Raw genomic sequence first — 20,254 nt, 5'->3', positions numbered from 1 at the left:
GAACTCAGACTGAAAGCAAGAGGTGCTTCCCTTGAAGAGAAATACCCTCCCCATCAGCACTGCAGAAAACATGGACTGTGCTGTATTCTGATTTTTGAAGCTGCTTTGCTTTATTTTTCCCCGAGGTAAAACATCCAGGACACACTTAAAAGTATACCTGTGCTGTAGCTGGTTTGATGGTCAGGCTATTGTTAGAGCTCATTATATTTCTTAGTATTACCAGTACTGAAACAAAGATTAAAAAAATAAAAAATCCAGAAAAAAAGGATTTCTATATTAACATACAACTACAGAAGTTGTAGTCCAGAAAGTACACCTTTCCTTCTAAATGAAGTAACACCAAATACATCAGAAGACTGGCCTAATCACTGCATTTATTGGCTCATTTTCACTAAAATTTAAACATGTCCAAAGAGCTACATTAAAATTGGACTAATATCTGAAATTAACAATTACTGTACCTGCTTAAATAATGAAGATGCACAGTATACAGCTGAAACTCATTAATAACGACTTCCTAATGGTGCGCTAGATTAAGGTTTCAACAGCATTTTCTCACTCACGAGACATTAAAATAAATATTAGCAGGGACAGAAAGTTATTACACTCCATACCACAGAGGTATTCCCATTAATATTCTCCTAATGATAGCTGGGCCCCAGAAAGATGCAATTTAGTCCTATACAGTAGTGCAACACATTACTTGACTCTTGAACAGCTGGATGCAACGAATACATAGAAATACAAATAAAAACCCCAAACTTCTTCAGCATTGTATTTTAATTGAAGAACTTGACTTTTTATCTTCAATGGAAATACACGTTCACATGTAACATGGTCTTGTGAAATACAGAGTACATAAGAAGCCTTTATTTACTTCTGATCAGTTCCACAGGGTTAAGTTGTATATTGCTCCAATATAATCTAGAAATGAGTAATAGTTCAAAGTACTTCAGTTCCCATTGCTGTCCGTTGACATTAATTTTCTCCCTTCAGAATAGGCAACAGTTCACCACTTTCTTTTAGCTCCTGTAAAGAAATGTACAAAACAATTATTCTCTGTACATTTTGTGATTACACTAACACAATTTCAACAGGGACAGTTTACAGATCAATTCAGTGGCTATTAAGGGGATGAACTAGACGACCCACTAGAGGTCTCCCTTGACCAAGACTCTTTAAAGTTCATAATCTTGAATTCAAATTGTGTCTATCAAGTAAAAGAGTGCTTATTTAGGGAAAAGAAACCTTCAAAAGAATTGTTATCAACTTTAACAGGTAAACATCCCACGGAACATCTCCTTCTAGATACATCTAAGCATATACAAAATTTTACAGCATCCAAAATGAAAAAACATCACCCACTGCTTTAATGTGTGCTGGCAGCAAAATCTGTCAAACCAGACAATGAGATTTACAAGAGTTATAAATAAGAAGTACTTGTGTGTATTATCTTCATGGCTTAATTCAAATTTTGAGGCTTTAACTTACCAAACAGAGAAAACCAGGAAATGGTTTTAAAATAACATGTGTTGTGGAGTGTGTATTCTTTTCCCACATCTCAAGAGAAACAGCTCTATCTCAGTTTTATTTCATATTATGCTGTGTAATGGAATGCACTTTAAAGTCCTGACAACATTCATCTACCCATACAATTTACTGGGAACCGAATACAGCCTAACAACACAAATAGACAAATTATATTTAAATACCAGTGAGAGAAGTATTTTGTAGCATCTCTGCAATGCCCAAGACTATACTTACTGATCACTGAAGTAACCCACACACTTGTTAAATAAATAAAATTAAAGTAATCTATATAATTTAAGTAATACCAGTATTTTTAGAACTAAATGAGATTTATTGATTGCATCTTCCCAAGAGTTACAATGTCTGAGGAATTGGCTATAAAACATTCAGACAAGAATGGGCTCAAGAGTATTTGGGGTTTAGAACACTGTGCCTGCTGTTACAAAAATCAAAAACCACAGTAACAGATGCAGATCTATTTTTGTTGCTTCGGGGTCTGTTCAAACAACTACAATAAACCTTACTTTTTTCCAGGAATGAGACTCTTTGGTAGGAAAAAATGTCTCACCCACCTTATTTGAGAAAAGCAATGTCAGAAGTAAAACTAAGAAGAGAAACCTGTAAAAATACACCCACAGGGTAAAAGTGGTCTTTACAGTAACAGTAACTGACTGCTGTCAAGAAAATACATTTCACTGATAAATCTTGGCATATGAGAATGGTAGAGATTTAGAGCTCCTTTCAAGCGTATGTTGAACTAATGGAAGTCACACTAAAAACAACCAAGACGCTCAGTTTCAAGATCCGCGGCCACTACATGGGCATTTCTGGATGTTATAGGCAGAAAACATTTCTCAAGTTTTAAAACAAGTGGTCAATTTACATTGATTCTCCCATTCTTACCTTAACGATATCCAAGCCTCCAACAAGTTCACCTTTCACATATAACTGAGGATACGTTGGCCAGTTGGAATAGGTTTTTAATCCTTGCCGCACCTAAGAAAAACAACCTGAACTGTAAACTTCAGCTTTAGGAAGAGTAACGACAAACGCCAGTGATGGAAAGACTTAATTACCTCTTCATCCTCCAATATGTCGAATGTCTCATAATCAACACTAGAGAGGGAGAAAAAAAAAGGGGTTGTAATAATAAAGAAAAACATAAGCTTCGTAGGCATCAAGAACTAATCTAACAAATATCTAGTTTCATGGGAAACTCCTTACAATGCACAAATGAGAACATGATGTGATAAAAATTAAGCTGTATAGTTTATACTGTTATTGGCCGAATGTGTTCAAAGCAATTCTGGTCAGTATTAGCTTTAAAAAAAAAGAGAAGACATACTTTGGAAGTTTTTACTACGGGATCATCCAGCTGCCACTATTTTTTTTTTTTTTTTTTTTTTGCAAGTAATACATGAAAACGCCCACAATAAAGTGCCAATGCAAATTTGAGTACTGATTGATTCATATTTGAGTTGTGGTATGAAATTCCTTGCATCCAAAGATCTGTCAGTCTTCAGTGACTGGAAAGTACATAGATTCCTTCAAGGGGCAATGACAGGGAATAACAATTTGAATAACCGCTACTTATTTCCGAACTGTATATTGATATTTACAGTCCTTCTCTAGTTGTCTGTCATCTAAGCCAATAAATCATTCTAACATTTAGTTATCGAGGCAACTGCTTAACCTCACACTAGCAGTACAAATGGCACCTGGGTTTATTCAAAGAAAGATGATACTCATCTCTCTCTCTCTCACTACAGAAGTAACTGCTTTGAAGATGAAAATTGAGACTACATAACAAGAGGCTCCAAGATTAAGGAAGCTGATCAAGAGGGACCTCTAAGAGGAGCTGCTTATCAGAGTGGAAGGATTTCTTTAATGTCAACAGCAAAAAAATTACTGTTGCAATAACCTGTTCAATCAGAGCAAGACAATCACTATGCAGCAGAGCTAAAGCAGTGCAATATCAGACACACCACGTTTGACTTGGTATCAAATGAACGGAGTAGGGATTTACACTACTGGCTTTTATATAGGGATACTCAAACACTTTTGAGCAAAGAAAATGACATTCTGGGAAGTCTTCCACCATAAATAACGAGTTTGGAAAATATTCAACCGCAGTTGTTAAAACAGAACTGGCTTCCTAAATTACATAGACTTACATACCCAGTATTATTTATGATTTCTATAATTTGCTTGCTGAATCCACATTTTGCAGTCTAGAATGCAAAACACACAGACATTAGAACACATTTCTGCTGTATTTAATCCACAGAATTCCAGCTCCAAGTTACACTAAAGCTATTATCAATTTATTGCTAATGGCAACCTGACTGAATGAGCAATACTACTAATCCTTTTTTCATTCTTCTTTCCACTCTAAGCTTCAAACTCTACTGAAGATCTTTCTTTACATACTTGGAAGTAAATGAGAAGTCTGAGAATATTAACCACTTTCCTCAGCTGCGAAGTGATGCAAGGTGAATCTGTTTTCTAGGTTTGGTGATATTATCTTGGAAACTAGTGGGGCTTCAGAGCTTTCTTAATGTCCAAAAAGCCAAAGTCATATATAGGTTGTGTATGCCTGGCATGCAGTTGTAAAACAGATTATTTGGAGACTTACTCCACCCTTTCCTTAACCATTCTGGAGAGAGTAGCACACTATGGCCAACCAATAAATATAAAAATACGTGTACAGCAACTCCCACTTCCAATTATTAATTTGAATTACGTACTGCAAACTCTTTACATTGACAGTGTGAGGACGCAGAGCACCCATGGTTTTCAAAGCAGCTGTGAAAGCATAATAAAATCAAACTGAAAAGGACAGGACACCCAATCCAACCAGGTCATCAGAGGGAAACTTCAAAAAAAAAAAAATGTAGCCAAAGTTAAAGTGTCAGGTAATAGTCAAAGAGTACGCTTCAGGTAGGACAGACACCAGGGACAGCGCTCAGTACACCAGAAGAAAACCTGTTATCTGCAAAGACAATCAATAAGCCAAGACCAAAACGACATGCACAGTTCTTCCATTCATTCCTGCACTGTAGATCAATTGACAGATGTCACTAAAATCGGAGTATTTCATGCTTGGTTTGTAACAATGCTATCAACGTGTGAGCAATGTATTTCAATCAGGTAAAATATAGACTGTTCTTTTATTACTCACAGAAGTACCAAATAAAAAGACATAACTTCCAGAACCACCGATTTTTATTAAGCAAGGAAAAGAAGTAACTAGCTGTTTGAAAGTGTTGCAGAATATACTTTTTTTTTTTTTTAAATCTTACCTGTTTGTTTCCCTTCATAAAAAGCATCACAGGAGCTTTGTTTATCAAGGCTTTAAGCCTACAGAAAGCAGGAAAAAAGACAAAACAGCTCAGTTATTTCCCAAGCTCTGTTTCAACAAGAAAATAAACGCAAGAAGTGGAAAGACAGCAACCTACAGCTTCAGCAAATGCATTTAAAGCAGCACTACAAGCAATTCCATTTATACTGTTTACAGTACTTTTAGTAAATGAAATTGAACAATCCTGTTACTTTTAGAGCAACAATTTACTTTTCTAGATTGACCTCTAAGTATCAAGCAGCAACAAATTTAGGAGAAACATCCTTTTTGGTTATTTTTCACACAGTATGCGTATTTACTCATATGTTGCTTTTCCATACACTGAATACAGTGTGATGTTTCTTGTTCTACATGCAAGGCAGTCTTGTGAAGAAAAGCCATTCCTAGAATCAGTCACAATCACTACAGACAAACCACTGCTGAAATTCAGGAATAGGTCCACTGTGCCCTGGCTGCTGGTTCACCCACAAAACCAGACAGTCCCCACCTTTCCCTCTCCATTTAGGAAAGCCTTTCTGTGACAACTGACGAAAAAGCAGAAGCTGCCATCCAACAGCTTCTTGCTAAAGGCATGTTACCCTCTGTGGAACACACGGCAGCTGGGCATTTTCTGTGAGGTTTCACTCAATGCGAAGTAATCCTAGACTGAAGAATCCAGGGGCTTTGCAAAATACAGATGTTTTGTTGGTGACCTACAGCCTGTGCTACAAACCTAAAACCACCTATTTTTCCATCCAAGTCACCTCTAGGGTAAAAAGCAAGAGTTAAACTAACACCTGCAGCAAGGATGAGCTACTGCAATCTGAGCTGGTTCCCCATGCTCCAGATCTGGCTCACTACAGCAAGCTGATTTCCAGAGTCCGTTTTCCAGGCGATTTTCAAGAGATTACACAGTTCACTGATTAGAAGAGATCAAACACTGAGTAACAGAATCTAGTTAATGCCATCTTGTATTCCACTACCAATTTCCTTCACTTTCTTGAGTCTTAAGACATTTGAGCAGCTAGCCCGTAGGTGTTTCTTTTTTCTTATGAGCAACTGATATAGTGAGCACAGCTTGAAAGAGATGGAAGTTGCCCCAAAATTAAGCATGAGGTTAACTACAAAGAAAAACTAATATGTGTCAGAGTAAAAAACTTCCCTGGTGACAACAGAAAGCAGACCTCAGAAAAAAACTGTTGCACGTTAACCTCATCAACTAGCACCTAACTTAAAGAGCAAGAATAAACTAGGCAACAAGAAGCATCTTGCGACTCATCCAGTTTGCCTTCACACCATTTCTGCATCAAAATTGGATAGAATTGATAAAATTCATATGCCTGTTTATAAGATGCTGCTGCTCCTTTAGGGAGACATTTGCTATACCAATAATTTTGGTCTATTAAAGCCAAGTGTAGGACACTTCAAGTTGTCTTCTCTCCCTCAAACAGACCAGGCAAAGCAAAAAGTGATGTTTAAATTCAGGGAAGTAACAGGGTATGCAATTTTGCAAGAAGATTAACAAAAAGATTAAGGAAGATTTCTAGAACAGATTTCTTGAAAGTAACATGGTCACAATCTCATTTTTAGATATAATTTAGTCTTAACCTGCAAGAGGTGAGGATTTTTGTGATCTCACTGAAACAATTTACAAGTTACCCTCCTGGAGTAACAATACATGAACTTCAAGCACAGTGCAAGTGAAAAGGGAATTTATAACTACACAACTCTGAGAGCGTACTTCATCGCTGTTATCAAAATGGGTTTCATCAAATTAGTTCTCCACTGGGCTGAGAAACCAGAAGATCAGCACCAGTCTCACCCAGCGTTCCTTAAAACCTGCTCTTGCCATCCTCGGACAGCAAGTGGGAAATCTCTGCTTACAAATTTGCCTTCAAGGCACAGGCCACCTTGCCAGTAAATGAGCCTCAGTTTGCATGTCTTAGCGGCACTGCTCAGCACTGCTCACGCAAACCAGAAAGGAGTGCCACACACACCAGCATCTTCTCAAAGAGAACGACCTGTCAGATGTACGGAGCTTGACTGCCTGGGGCACGTCGGAATTTCAAACAGGAGTGAATCTTCAAACGGGAAGGTTAAAGGAGGACAAATTGGTTTCCAGACATTACCTCTGATTCAGGAAGCAGCGCTGCCTACTGATGCAGCATATGCTCATGTGGCCAAGGTGAAAGAAAAGAGGAACTGAAGGACAGGAGTAATCAAGAAAAATGAGCAGAAGCCTAAGTATTTTGCCTACAATAACATCATAGCTATGAAGCCTACGTCAAATAAAGCTAGCAGAAGTTACTAGCGTGTTCAGAAGGGGATTTTCTGTTACCTTTAAAGAATAAATTCTTGTCAAAAAAAGACAAAAATCTATACACTCCTGCCATAATAAAAAATTAACCAATTATAAAGGTAATAAGCAAAGCCTGTACTAACAGTATGGCTTAGTAATTTTATATAAAGAAATGCTTACTGTATAGAAAACAGAACATGTTAATCAACTTGAATTAAAGATTATAGGATTTCTGTAATTGAAAGGAAATTTTAGGACCTTGAGCAACCTGATCTAGTGGAAGGTATCCCCCTGCCAAGGCAGGAAGGTTGGAACTAGGTGATCTTTAAAGATGACCTTGAGTCTTTCCAACTTAAACCATTCCAACATACTGATATAGTTAAAGAACAGGAATTTAGGGAGTAAATATAGGTGTTTTGTAAAAATGAAAAGACAGGAAATCTCAAGAACAGACCTCCTTAAAATAATAACATAGTACCTCATACCTGTCCTCTAACTTCTGTGCCTTCGGACAGATTGTATCCAGTTCTCCAGAAGCCTCAAGTTCCTAGGGATTGGAGAAGAAAAGTCAGATGTAAGAGCAAAAACAAAACCCACATGCTTCTGACTATTACCAAGATTAAGAAATTTCTCATTATCTAACCTTGATAATATCAAGTCCACCTATAAGCTCTCCAGCTACATACAACTGTGGATAAGTTGGCCAATTAGAATATGTTTTCAGGCCCTGACGAACTTCTTCATCAGAAAAAATATCAAAACTGCTAAATGAAATACCATGTTTGTTCAGTATCTCCACCATTTGTTTGCTGAAACCTGCAAACAAGAAAATAAATGTATGTAAGTTTAAGCACGGTATTGATGTATCTGCATTAAGCTTCATTCAGTAAAAAATATGCAATTCTTTCATATAGGAAATTCCCAATAAGTTATGTGTTATATATTGCTCTATTAATATTCTCAAATAGTATAAAGGAGGAAAAAGCGTGTTTATTACTGGGAGTACAAGTACACAGACAGCTTGGTAAGCCTGGAGCTTCCCTACATGCAAAACTACACAGTAACCTTCAGATGCTTGCCTGTTGTTCCAACACACTGTTAAAGCTAAATGCACTCTTATTCTGTCTCCTCCAGCTCTTCTCCACGCAGCATTCATAAACACGAAGAGCTGCTCAGTAAGTGTAACAGCATCTTCAGCAGCCTTCATTTCATCCCTCCACTGGCATATCATTTTCTCTGCTGCTGTCATTTCTCTAGCTACTACTGACCTTCCTTCTGTTGCACCAAAACCAGTGGAAGTTGACAGTGCAGAACTGGGATTCAAACCCACTACTACATCACCGATTTAACTGAGAAACTTGGCTTTAATGTTTGTTTCCTAATACTTTTATTTTACGAGTATGTCCTTTCCTACTTCAGGGTAAAAATGCAGATTCCTCCATTTTTTAAACTCTGTGTTCCCCTGAGTATGTAATATTATTTAACCACTCTTGTGATACTTGCATACCATGCTTTGTTTCTCCGTTTATGACCAATTTTCATTGAGCCCTACTCTGACATTTTCTTCTGAAGGATATTAAGCAGTGAATATTACAGCGTAAACATCCAGATTTTATAAATTATGTGGCCAACCTCAGAAAAAAAGTTACTCCCTTCTGTAACTAAGAATCTTCTTCCAAATAAAATCATCATGTCTTCTATAAAAAGTTGCATTTGTGAAAATTCTGGTATTACAGAACTTAACTAAATCTTCTTACACTAGGGGGAAACGCACATAAAATTTCATTTTCCAAACAATTCTTCTTCTTTTCTATTTTAAATTTGCCATTCTCTTTTATTAAAGTGAAACATGAAATTGGTGTCTCCAAAAGAAAATTTTAAGACAATTACCCTCCACAGAAACTCTTTGAAATTACTTTAAAACCACAACCCCACACCCCAGGCCGTATCCTTCAAGTCAACAAGTCCATTCTTTACGGGCTAATCTGAAAAGAAACCTTAGCCTTTGATGCTCAATGTCACCTTCATCCATTTAACACTTCCACCAATGCGAAGGCACAAATGGTCCTCTGCAGAAGACAGCAGCCTACCACGTTTCACAGTCCAGCACAGATATTTAATCTGTAAAGCAAATGGCTAGGAAGAGGTCTGCTGTACTTTATAGCATAAGGAAGGCAAGGACTGGATCATTAGAGCTAACGAGCAGGTCTCGATCCAGAACTCCACTGCTCCTCTACTTGCCCTGCTACAAAAATTAAGCTATTCAGAAGGAACTGCTAAAAACATAGCCACGCACTGAAAGATTCTGAAGTTTTGCTGCATTTTTAACATGCGTTCTTATCCCAAAGTATTTCAACACCTACTGCTGCTGTTTTAGTGAACAGCCCTTCTAATGAAATACAAACCCACTAGATCACAGTGCCATGCACTTTGCAAAAGCAATCCCTGAGCATCTGCCCCTAACACCACGTGATCATGTTTTAGATCTTCTCCAACTCATTCTTGCATAGTCAAATGCCCTTGCAATCCTACTAATTCCTAAAAGAGCTCCAACACGCGCTGTGCAGACAGATGAAAACCTCTACACAAACGTTAAAAAAAGACAACGCTTAAAGGCTTTAATAAAGGGAAAAAAGAAGCTTTAAATTAGAAAACGACTCAGAGTGCCATACAAGAATAACCTTTGATTTCAGCTTGCAAGACCACCTATTAGTTTTTGAAATATGGATTTTTACTACAGCTTTCTGCAGTTTTCACGATCTGCAATGTATTGAGATATGAAGCAGCAGTATTTATATGTATGGCGTCTAAGTTGCTTTTCTTTCTACAACCGAAGTGTTAAGTTCATGTACAGCCTGAAGTAAAACACAGATTCTGAATTTTTCCATACATCTGGGAGTTCATTAGCAAACAGCTAAAGGCTGATTGCTGATGGTTATTCTATCACCAATACATTAGCTCATTTCTACTGTAAGAGGCAGTGGGGGGGGAGCTTTATTTTAGCTGTAGGCAATTACATGCAAACTAGAAAGATTGATTGGCTGTGTTTCATTTTGAAGGGTTATGGTAGCAGTCTGCAAGTATTATGCTTAGGGATGAAGTGCCAGAACAGCTTCACTTTCATAACAAAAGATTTAGGTTGAATTTCTGAGGAAATACTATGCACACATTACATGGAATAATTAAACTGAACAAAACATTTTAAGCAATTATCTACAAAGTCACAAATGCCACTCAGCCTAAATAAATGACTTCATCAATGAAGCAAATAAATGCTATCGCAGGCCGAAGGGATCTGATGAAATAACCCAATGACCACAGCAACCACCTACAGCTGCCAGGACCCACACAGAGGGGACAGAGCTTTCCTTACCCTATGCTTTGCTTTTTTTCCAATGAAGGAGCCACAAACTACAAAAAGATTTCAAGATTTTGACAAAAGGTTACCTTATTTCACCTCAAAAAAGGCTGTGTCCATTCAAGGATGTCTGACCCAGCTTACTAACACCTCCCAGCTACTGCCAGGAGCTATCAAAGCAAACAAAGTGCCTGCTTTAGGCTAACTACAAAATACAGAGCTGTCCATTCAGATGATGTTGGGTGTTGCACTACATTTTAATACATGCATCTATTTAGGTAAGCACCTCCTTTGTATTTTTCAGGGGGTACCAGGGGTCAAATACAGGAACTGAAAGTTTGAAGAAATACCTACTTGACCACATTAACACAAGCACATGAACCTGTGTTAGACTTTTAATTCACTTTCCATACTGGGTTTATGCCACTGTACCTAACTGTCCTTAGGTTTGATGCCTCCACATGTCTTTTTGGTTTCTGTTTTTAAACAGCCTCTCCCATCAACGAAACACCCAGACATCCATGAGGGGTCTTTTTCCTACATACCTTTAAATCTGCCCAGCAGCCTGCTCAGCACCCACAGAGGAGCTGTGCCGTGCCCATGCTTCCAGCTGGTGCTGCCCAGCCCCACGGCTGCGTCAGGTGAAAGGAGAAGCTGGGCATGCAGCAGGTCAGGGCAGAGCTGCCCCTGCCTGCACAGTGCTCATGGGCTCACCGAGGACACAGCAAGAGCCGTGCCTCCCCTCGCAGCTCGCCAAACTCACAGCACAAGCACAGCTCACTACAGCACTGCCACGTCAGCAGCCAGCACAGAGAAACCTAAACACACAGCTCAACAACCTGCCTCAAGCAGGCACCTCAAGCACTCACCAACCGTCAGGGCTCGTCAGAACACTGCCCTACGACTTGGGGTTATTGCAGGATGTATGGCTGCACCTCACAGATCTACTTCGGAATAACCCAAAACTTTGTCAAGCACTGATCCAGGTAGCTGGGAACCACACACTCTAGATGGTGAGCAAGGATTAAAAGCATTAGGCTTAAGAAAAAGCATTTCCACCCTGGCAGAATCATACTACCGTCTTTCAATTTTACCAGCTAGAATGGCTTTACTTTCTTTTTCCAAAATGGCAACAGCAATGCCAGAGGTTAGTCAATTCTTGTTATTCCTTGAATTGAACCATTCTCTTCAGACTATGTTACATTTTTAACACGTGTAACAAGGCACAAAATAAACAGCAACTGAACCTCAGGAAAAGCTTCCGAGTTCAGGGATAGCACTGCACGTGTTCTTTGGGAAGCACCTGTTCTGTCATTCCGTTTCCAAAATTTAAGCAAGGGAACAGCAGTGCTCTAGCTGCAGATAAGCAGTATGCTAACACCTTCATGTTTCTAAGCATGCAACACACTGTTGGGATGTAACTCCACACAACCGAGTAGTTCTGAAAAAACAGCCTGAAGCAAGCGTTGCCATATTGAACGTGAACTTCAGAAAATCCTTACCACAACGAGGCTCTTTCGGAGAGCCTTTCATGAACAGCATGCAAGGGGCAGCATTGATGAGTTTCTTCAGACGCGCAGTCAGATCTTCCTTTGCACTGTCGTTGGAGCCAGCAGACACAGAACTGCTGGACGCGTGGCGCTGGACTTTCTTGGTCAGCTCGGGGGCATGTGCACCATCCAACCTGTCAACTTTCTGAGAATTCTAGGGAAGCCAACACACAGGCTTGTGTTAAAGGATTAAATCCAGAATTTGTACTGTCATAAAAAATAGTAAAAACCACCATAAAAAAAATAGAGATTTTCAGATGCAGAGCGGATTACTGTATTGATCTTTCAGCCAATCTTTAGTTCGAGCTGACTCGAGACTCACACCATTCTGTTAGCCTGCTACTCTTAACACTAACAAAGTTTGCTATTAAGAGAGTGATAAAGAAAATATTTTGAATTTTATCATCACAGGCAAATGTGCTCCATACACACTTGTCGTTTCTACCAAAAGATTATTTGCTCGTTTACTTCGTCATGCTGTAGTAGTATAGCTAGGGAATATTACCAAACCATATGACCCAAGAAGGTATGACAGCTAAAACAAAACCTTTATATGAAACCCAAAGCAATTAAGGAAGCTCTGAAATATTACACAGAATCATTTCTGTTTACTTTTTTAGGTTCGACTGGATGGAATTGATCAGACACGCAAATATTTCTTCATTGTGAGAGTTCTTACCAAGTTTCTGCTTTTCCAGTAGTAATAAAAAAAAGTATACATATTAGAAGCTCATTTTCTCTTAAACCCATTTTCTCTTACCTTAAAGAATAAGAAGGTTGGAACAGAACTAATTTCATATTTTTCAGACACTTCAGGCACAGCTTCAGCTTCCAGCTAAAAAACAAGAACAAGGAGAGAGAAAGATAGTTTTATTTTCATAATCTTCTTTAAAGCTCAATTGTGGATGTCAAACCTGTCTAAAATGTTCTTCAATACGTTTTATCCATTTTAAAAGGAATTTGATACCGAAGTTTGTGACATATTTGCATTTAAATGAGACTCACTGGGTTGGCGTGTCATCCACTGAGCCTACAGTGTCAAAACAGGTTCAGAGGTTTTTATTTTGTTGCACATTTCCAAAGATGCCTGGAGGCTGCGAATAAAATTTTTGGTGCACTGGTGACCTAGTAAATTTTCAATCATATGCAGCTACTACTATATTGAAATCCATAAATCATTGACCCCAGTTATGTCATGATCACAGTGCTTATTTTCTGCCCACAGCAATTCTTGCTGTTTGCTCTATTGACTAATTTCTAGGGGCTGTACATCACGACTGACTTTTGCAGCCTTCTGCAAATTATGAAGCAAAAAGGAGCATTTCTTCAATAAGCTATTGATGCCTACTAAATTTTATTTTTAACTCCTACAAGGCTACTAGGTATTGAGTGCAAAGCTTGTTTAGATTATTGGTTCTAATCTTACTCAGCCTTCAAAGGCACACCTTGAAACTACACAATGTAGGAAATTATCACGAAGATGCATCTTTTAATTGACTCAGATTTATGGTTTTCTATGCATGGGCTAAAAGATTACTTGAGGGACAGAAGTTACAGTGCAAGACTTTAAAACGCTAGCTCTACAGCAACTGCAGAGTTAATGGTAAAAAAAATTGCTAATAGATATGTTTCAAACAGAAGCCTACGATCAAGAATATAGAAGAAAAAGCCTTTCAAAACCTTCTTCCCCAAACCACACAGTGACACTTCAGGAACAAGCACTGAGAGCTACTTAACAGCTTGCCCTCGCCCTCTTGTCCAAGCCTACTGCATTATTTCAGACATTACTGATCGTTCTCACTCAGCTGAAACGTAGCAAACCTCTGAATATTTTAACACTACAGCGTGTTTTGATTTGCTTAAGCAATACAGGCTCTTGCTGAACACCAGAACAACCCAACAGAGTAACTCAGAACAGAGTTCATCTTTGCCTCTACTCCTGTAAATGCTCCAACAAGAACAGAGAAACTAAAGCTGTAAACTGAAACCTGGAAATAGATTTCAATTAGCTGGCCTCCTCCGAGGGGAAGATGATTAAATGACATATCCATATGAATTTTTCTTTTCCAGTAAAGTTTCCTGCTTACCTGATTGTTTATGTTCCACTCTGGTAAGGTTCACACACACAGAACAGATTTCATTTCTTATTCCAGTAACTTGCTCTTATCAAAACACTGTTTCTATTTCTCGCCATAAAAACACTTCCATTTTAACCAAGGCAAGGATCTTAAAATTAGGATATGCAACAACTAACATGAGAAATTGCGTTTAAAATAACTTCAAGATTTACTGTCAGTGCTGAAGTTTATTTCACTATTCCTTAGCTCTGTCCCAGAATGCGACTGACCAGGATTTGCACTGCGGTACACCACTCTGGGTCAGCCAGCTGTAACCATCTGGTGAGCTAAAAGGCCAAAGAAGATTCAGATTCTGGCTACTCTGGACCACAGACCAAAATCACACAGAGAACCTCCAGAAACCACACGCATCCCCATGAGGAATTAAAAAAAGAAAATCCATAGCAAGAGAATTTACCCAAGACTTTCCGCAGAGTGCTTTCTCTAAAGCACTACAGGAGTTTTGGTGGGCTAAGGGGGCAGGTGCGATTGCCTCAGCTTTGCAACACGTGGCTAGAAAAGAAGGAAGTTTTCAAACTTTCTTGGAGCTATTAAAAAAGCTAAAACAACGCCATAAAAACACGCATCTCCAATTTTCAAAATGTTGAAAATTAGTCCTTTGATGCTCTAGTCCATAAAATAACCCAATTAAAATAGTTCCATCCTCCTGTTTTAGAGGAAGAAATACCAACCGAGAGAGGGATCATTAAAAAAAACACTAAAAGCTGTCATAAATCAAATGAAAATATTCACAAACAGCTGGCTGTTCCAGTACTCCCTGCCCCCACAATCAGAGGCATCTCATTAACAAGCATCAACATTGTGTAAGCTTAAATTGTCTTTCCCATAAACCTCGTGAAAATTACAGTTACTCTTAAGTATCAGACAGAGAATCAACTCAGATATCCATATGAATCCTGGGATCTATGCAGCCAACTAGTAACATCGTGGGAACAAAAGAGACCTCCAGTAATTAAGAAACACCGTTCTTTTCAAATAGCATCTCAAAACCATGGGTAAAAAGTCACACTGCAAAAATACAGCTGTACACAGGAGGTACCAAGATGCTGCAGGCACAACTTTAAAGGCTGATTTGTTAGATGAAGTAGCTAATGAAAGAAACCTCTTCATTGTATCTTAGCAGACTGATATGTTTCTTTTTTTTTTTTTTTTCCATACCAAGATAAAATGAAGATGTTATTTAAGCTTGCAGTGTCATGTTTGGATGAAGCAAGACCTTATATCCCACAAAATTTTAGATATACCTCTTCCACACGTTCAACTCTTGTCTTCAAGCACACGAACAGCTGTACTTGTACTTCGTAGCACTCTGTTCCCTCATGGCAGTAACAGCTCTCCCCTTGCTTAAAACAAGCCCAGCTCAGCTGCCTGTTCTTGAGGACTTACCGTCACGAAGGTGACATGCGTGTGCTCCTTGGCGAGCGTGGCCATGACCTCGTTCATCTGAGCACACTGAGGAGCCCATGGCGCCCAGAAGTGGACAACTACGAGGGACCTATTAAAAAAAAAAATAATAAAAATAACAGCATTTATTTTTACATTAGAATTAGGCAGTATAAAAGTTGGATCTGCCATGCACACAAACGCACGTATCTTCCTGAGACAGAAATCAACAAGTCAAACTGAGAACATTTTCTATAGCTTGCGGGGAAGACAACCCCACTGCTTCTTCAGGAACTGCACCAAAACCCAACGCCACTGCTAAGGTGATGCACAGAAACTGTCATCGTGTGTCCTGATAGCTAAGGATCATCTGTGGGAACATCAGACAGCAAGCAGCAGCCGGAACAGTAGAGATCAAGTGAAACACCACGGGATGCAGCTAAGGAGGTGATGAAGATGAAGCTCTCAGGCACCCCACATCTCTCCCCTGCCAGGTTTTGGGTTCAGAAGCCCTGGGAGCTGTAGGCCTCAGCACAGCTCCTCTCCCCAGTGCCATGACTGCCCCTTGCTCCTTATCCGGGAAACAAAGTGGGAACTTTTCAAGTCAGATGAGACTTCTCTGAAAACACCGTACCGTAGTGACTTAAACACCCTATTCTGCTTCAACTTCTTATTCAACTCTATGGTTTCCTTGAATGTGTGGTATTAATCAGACACAGCATTTAAATGATTTCTTCTTTACTTATAAATGGGATTTGATACAGACTCCTTGAGAGCCCTCAGGTCTCATGTGACCGCTCAATGTGACGCATTAATCCCAGAGCTCCATTCAGCAAATCCCACCAAACCGGGTACCACGAGGTAGCTCTCACAAGCTCAACCCAACAGCCTTTGATGACAACAGTGACAACAGATTTGCATTTTATTTTCAACTCCATTTTCCAGGTTTGCTTAAGTCAAGACCGCTGGATAACAGGAGATGCAGAATAAAACCCATGCAGTGTAGTGTTTTTAATGTGCTTCGAAAAAGATGCAGAAGTCAACGCAACCATACCCTGGAAGCCATTTAGTGTCTTTCATCAGTAAATAAGGAAAGTTCACTATAAATTGTAATAGCCCTGTGGGCAGCACAACATCCATATCGGAACAGCAGCTGCGTTATCTGAGCATGTATTGTGAATACAAAGCTGAATTCAATTCAGCCACAGAACTATAGAGTTCATAAAGCTGATTTTCCAAAGCAATTCCAGGAAACCTTGGTAGAAATGCAGACTAATTAGGGCAGTCTTTTTTCCCCATTGTGCCACCGGTCAGAGCAAGGTTCTGCTCTGAAAGCTGATTAAAACTTGGCAGGACTTAGAGGCTAGCGACAGCTGAAGGCAAGGAACGGCAGGACAGCTCCGTTTTCCTGCAGCACCAGCCTCGCAGGCTTAGACCTGAGCACGGGGACAGCTCAGCACCTCCTGCGCTGCCATCTGCACAGATTCTTCCAGCACTTTCCTACGAGTCACCAACAGCACCGATCCCAAAGGCAAACAGTCTCTAATTACAAGACAACAGCCCTGCTATTAACAAGAACTACAAGCTCTCCTACTAACTACAAGAACTCAGCTTTGGACTGACTTCACTGCCCACAGCTGACGCTAGATCTGAAATCCTCATTTAAATGATTTATTCTTTACTTATAGATGGGATTTGATAGACTCGTTGAGAAAGCTCAGGTCTTGTGCTCGAAGTAACACGTGAATCCCAGAGCTCTGCTCAGCACGCAGGTTTTTAAGCCAATGCTCGACTGAGCCCATCAACGGAGGGGAGACCAGGACAGGGCAGGAATCCTCCATCTGCACATGAGGGCCTGGGCACAGCAGAGAGAATTTTAAAACGCCAGAGGCAGCAGCAGGTCGGTATCTTGGGGAACAGACCACGCTCTGATGCAGAGTAATTGAGAAATTTGCTTCAGGGTTGGTTTTCCTGCTCATCACAACCTTCATGTGAAGTTCCAACCTGGAGGCCTCCTCCAGCACTGTTCTTCATGCACACGCTGCTTACCTACACTGGGAAGAGCTCAGGGAACTTGCTCCAAATGGACCAAAGCTGAACAAGTTATATTTTAAAAAAATCAAGTTTTACGATGTCACTGTAGTCATGACAAAACAGGCTGTTCTACCTTGGTCTACTAAAGCTTCTAGGCTTAATAAAAGAGAACAAAGTGGATGCAGTTGTCAAGCTGTCACAGCAACTGTACAATGCCTGCATACGTAGGAAGAATTTGCATCCGCTGAACTGCAAGCAGGGCAAGGGATGCTGCCCGGGGCTAAAACCACGCAGGGGGAGAACGCGCAGAAGCAGTCTGTGGCTCCACATCAGGCCAAAACACCAGTAACCTCATCACACCAACGTCTGCATGTGCCAAGCAGAGAGAAGGGACAATCACAGCTACTTAACGTTCACTTCCCCAGAACCTGGTGTTTCCTTACCAACATAGAGCTGTGGTGCACTTCACAAAGATAAAAATTAAATATTTATTTTAAATTAATTTGCACCAAGGTCTTTGTCTTTTTTAAAACAAAAGTTTACAGAATTTAGGCTTCTTTGAGTGATTACCCTCTTGGTACCCGGGTGTTTTAAATGAAGCTTGAAAAACACAAAAGTAATTCAAAGGATTATTGTTAAAGAAGGAAAAAAAAATACGAGTTAACAAAACGAAGCAGATTAGTGATTCTAAACAACATATTTCCTATATTCAATCACACTATTTCTAAAGTAAATTACCATTACCCACAAAATAGAACAGAAACAAAAAGGTTATATCATGCCCCAATGTTTCTCTTCCTGCATCATTCCGTATTTCACGTTCTGGGGGTAAACTTTGGGCTCAAAAATTAAAATTCACTTCCTCCATCACTGACACTTTTCTTTACCTTGAGTAGCCGCAGACAAGTTACAAGGATGTGTCACACATTCTGAAAGTCCTGTTTCTACCTTACAAAAAAAAAAAATTGCTAGAGACAGACTCACAAAGCTCACCTCTAAAACAAAGAGTCTGTTGACTGTAGAACCGGATCAGTGAGATGTTCTCTACTTAGGAAATCTAGGAAATAATTGCTCCGTAATCCACCCACTTTTTAAGCCTATATGGCAAATGTTTAGTAAGTACTTATATTCTTTCTTTGACCAGCAGCCCAAATTACTTGGGTTTATACACTGACTTTTCTAAAATGTTAGGCTATGCAAAACAACAGACTACAAAACGATGAGAAAAGAGACTCAGAAACTTTGAAGACGCTGACTCAGTTCATCTTCTGAAACTCTAAAAATTTAAACATTTTGGAAAAAGGTAAACCTTCAAATTTACACTTCTTCTGCAATACAGTGCTTACTAATAAGTTGATGCAAGAGATTAATTTTTCTGGAACAAGAACTCCTGAGAAATTAAGCATCAATGTAAAGTGAAGACATTTGCAAATGATTAGCGGCAATCCTATTAGCTTGGAAAAAGATCAGTTCCTTTAAAAAAGCAAAGTTAGCAGTAAAATAGCATTAGGATGAACCTTAGAAGCTCTGTGTGTTTCTGATCTAAACACTTATCTCTAAAAAAAAAAAATATTCCTTTAAGAAACATTTGCCTTTCCCGTTTCATTATTTCAGTGAGCATTCAAAATTGTTTTGACGTTACTCACTTTCACATTCATTTTGTGAATCTAAATACAGAAAATAAGCTAAGCAAGCTAGGGTATATTTGCTGATTTATCACAATTCAGAAATGAGATCAGTTAAAAGATATATATATACGAGATTTGGGGGAGCTGTGTGCTGTTAGCTCTGCAAGCGAAGCTTCGCTTGCTTTTTTTTGGTTTCTTAGCAGTGAGGAAAATGAAGATAAAACACCAACACCAAACACTTTCAAGTTCGTTGGGGCCCGGCCCCCCCCCCCTCAGGCCGCCCCCTGAGGCAGCGCCTGCCCCAGCGGCGGGCCAACCCCCCCCCCCCAATACCCGTTACCCCCTCCCCGGTGCCCGCTGCCCCTCCCCGGTGCCCTCTCACCCTCCGGGCTGCCTCAGGAGCTGCCCGAGCTGCTGGGCCGAGCCGGCCGCCGCCACCACCCCCGCCGCCGCCATGGCCGCCTGAGGAGGAGGAGGAGGAGGAGGAGGAAGGGGAGGAGGAGCCCTCACGTGAGGGCCGCGTCACGTGGGGCGCCTCGCGGCGCTTCGCGGCGCGTCATAGGCGGGCGCAGCCCGGGCTGTGCGGCCCGCGCAGGCGCAGAGCCGCCCCGCGGCGCAGGCGCTGAGGGCGGGAAGGGCTGAGGGGGAGGATTGAGGGGGGAGTCCTGTGGTGGTGCCCGGCGGTGTCAGACGCTGTTGTGAAGGCTTTCCCGTTATGAAGGAACAAAACAGCCGCTTATCTCACAAGTCTTAGAGATATTTCAAAGTAAAATTAAAAAAAAAAATCAGTCAGTGGTGTGTTCCTGAAGGGTTCATGTCTATAAATCACAGCGGTCACCAAAAAGCGGTCACCAAGTCAAGACCACTCATGTTCTGCAGAAGAATATCCATAAAAAGAATTAAGGATACCTAAATAAAGTCCGAGTATGGATTAACTTAACTACTTTTCCATAATCAACAGATTAAACAAGACCTAGAGTTTCTCTTCACCTTT

At 40.0% G+C, this 20,254-nt stretch overlaps 1 protein-coding gene across 1 annotated transcript; it reads right to left on the bottom strand.

The window, feature by feature from the left end:
* Positions 1-354: 354 nt before the first annotated feature.
* On the bottom strand, positions 355-19,820 carry GLRX3 (glutaredoxin 3). Its single transcript, XM_084525749.1, has 11 exons — positions 19,643-19,820; positions 15,602-15,710; positions 12,838-12,912; positions 12,030-12,231; positions 7,813-7,985; positions 7,655-7,716; positions 4,833-4,890; positions 3,709-3,761; positions 2,607-2,646; positions 2,434-2,526; positions 355-1,029 (listed from the first exon to the last, which is right to left on the bottom strand). The coding sequence occupies exons 1-11, from the start codon at positions 19,714-19,716 to the stop codon at positions 979-981; spliced, it is 990 nt and encodes a 329-aa protein (XP_084381875.1). The 5' UTR covers positions 19,717-19,820; the 3' UTR covers positions 355-978.
* Positions 19,821-20,254: the final 434 nt, after the last annotated feature.

Source organism: Aythya ferina, assembly GCF_964211825.1.
Source record: "Aythya ferina genome assembly, chromosome: 7".
Taxonomy (NCBI): domain Eukaryota; kingdom Metazoa; phylum Chordata; class Aves; order Anseriformes; family Anatidae; genus Aythya; species Aythya ferina.
The sequence above is the reverse complement of the archived record's forward strand: the minus strand, read 5'-3'. Positions and strand labels throughout refer to the sequence as shown.

Excerpts from the sequence above, each read along its gene's own strand:
- GLRX3 (XM_084525749.1), bottom strand. The coding sequence starts at position 19,716 with ATGGCGGCGGCGGGGGTGGTGGCGGCGGCCGGCTCGGCCCAGCAGCTC. Across the intron at positions 7,717-7,812 it reads GTGGACTTGATATTATCAAG|GAACTTGAGGCTTCTGGAGA; the intron begins GTTAGATAATGA and ends TCCAATCCCTAG. Across the intron at positions 1,030-2,433 it reads GAGGCTTGGATATCGTTAAG|GAGCTAAAAGAAAGTGGTGA; the intron begins GTAAGAATGGGA and ends ATTTCTTTACAG.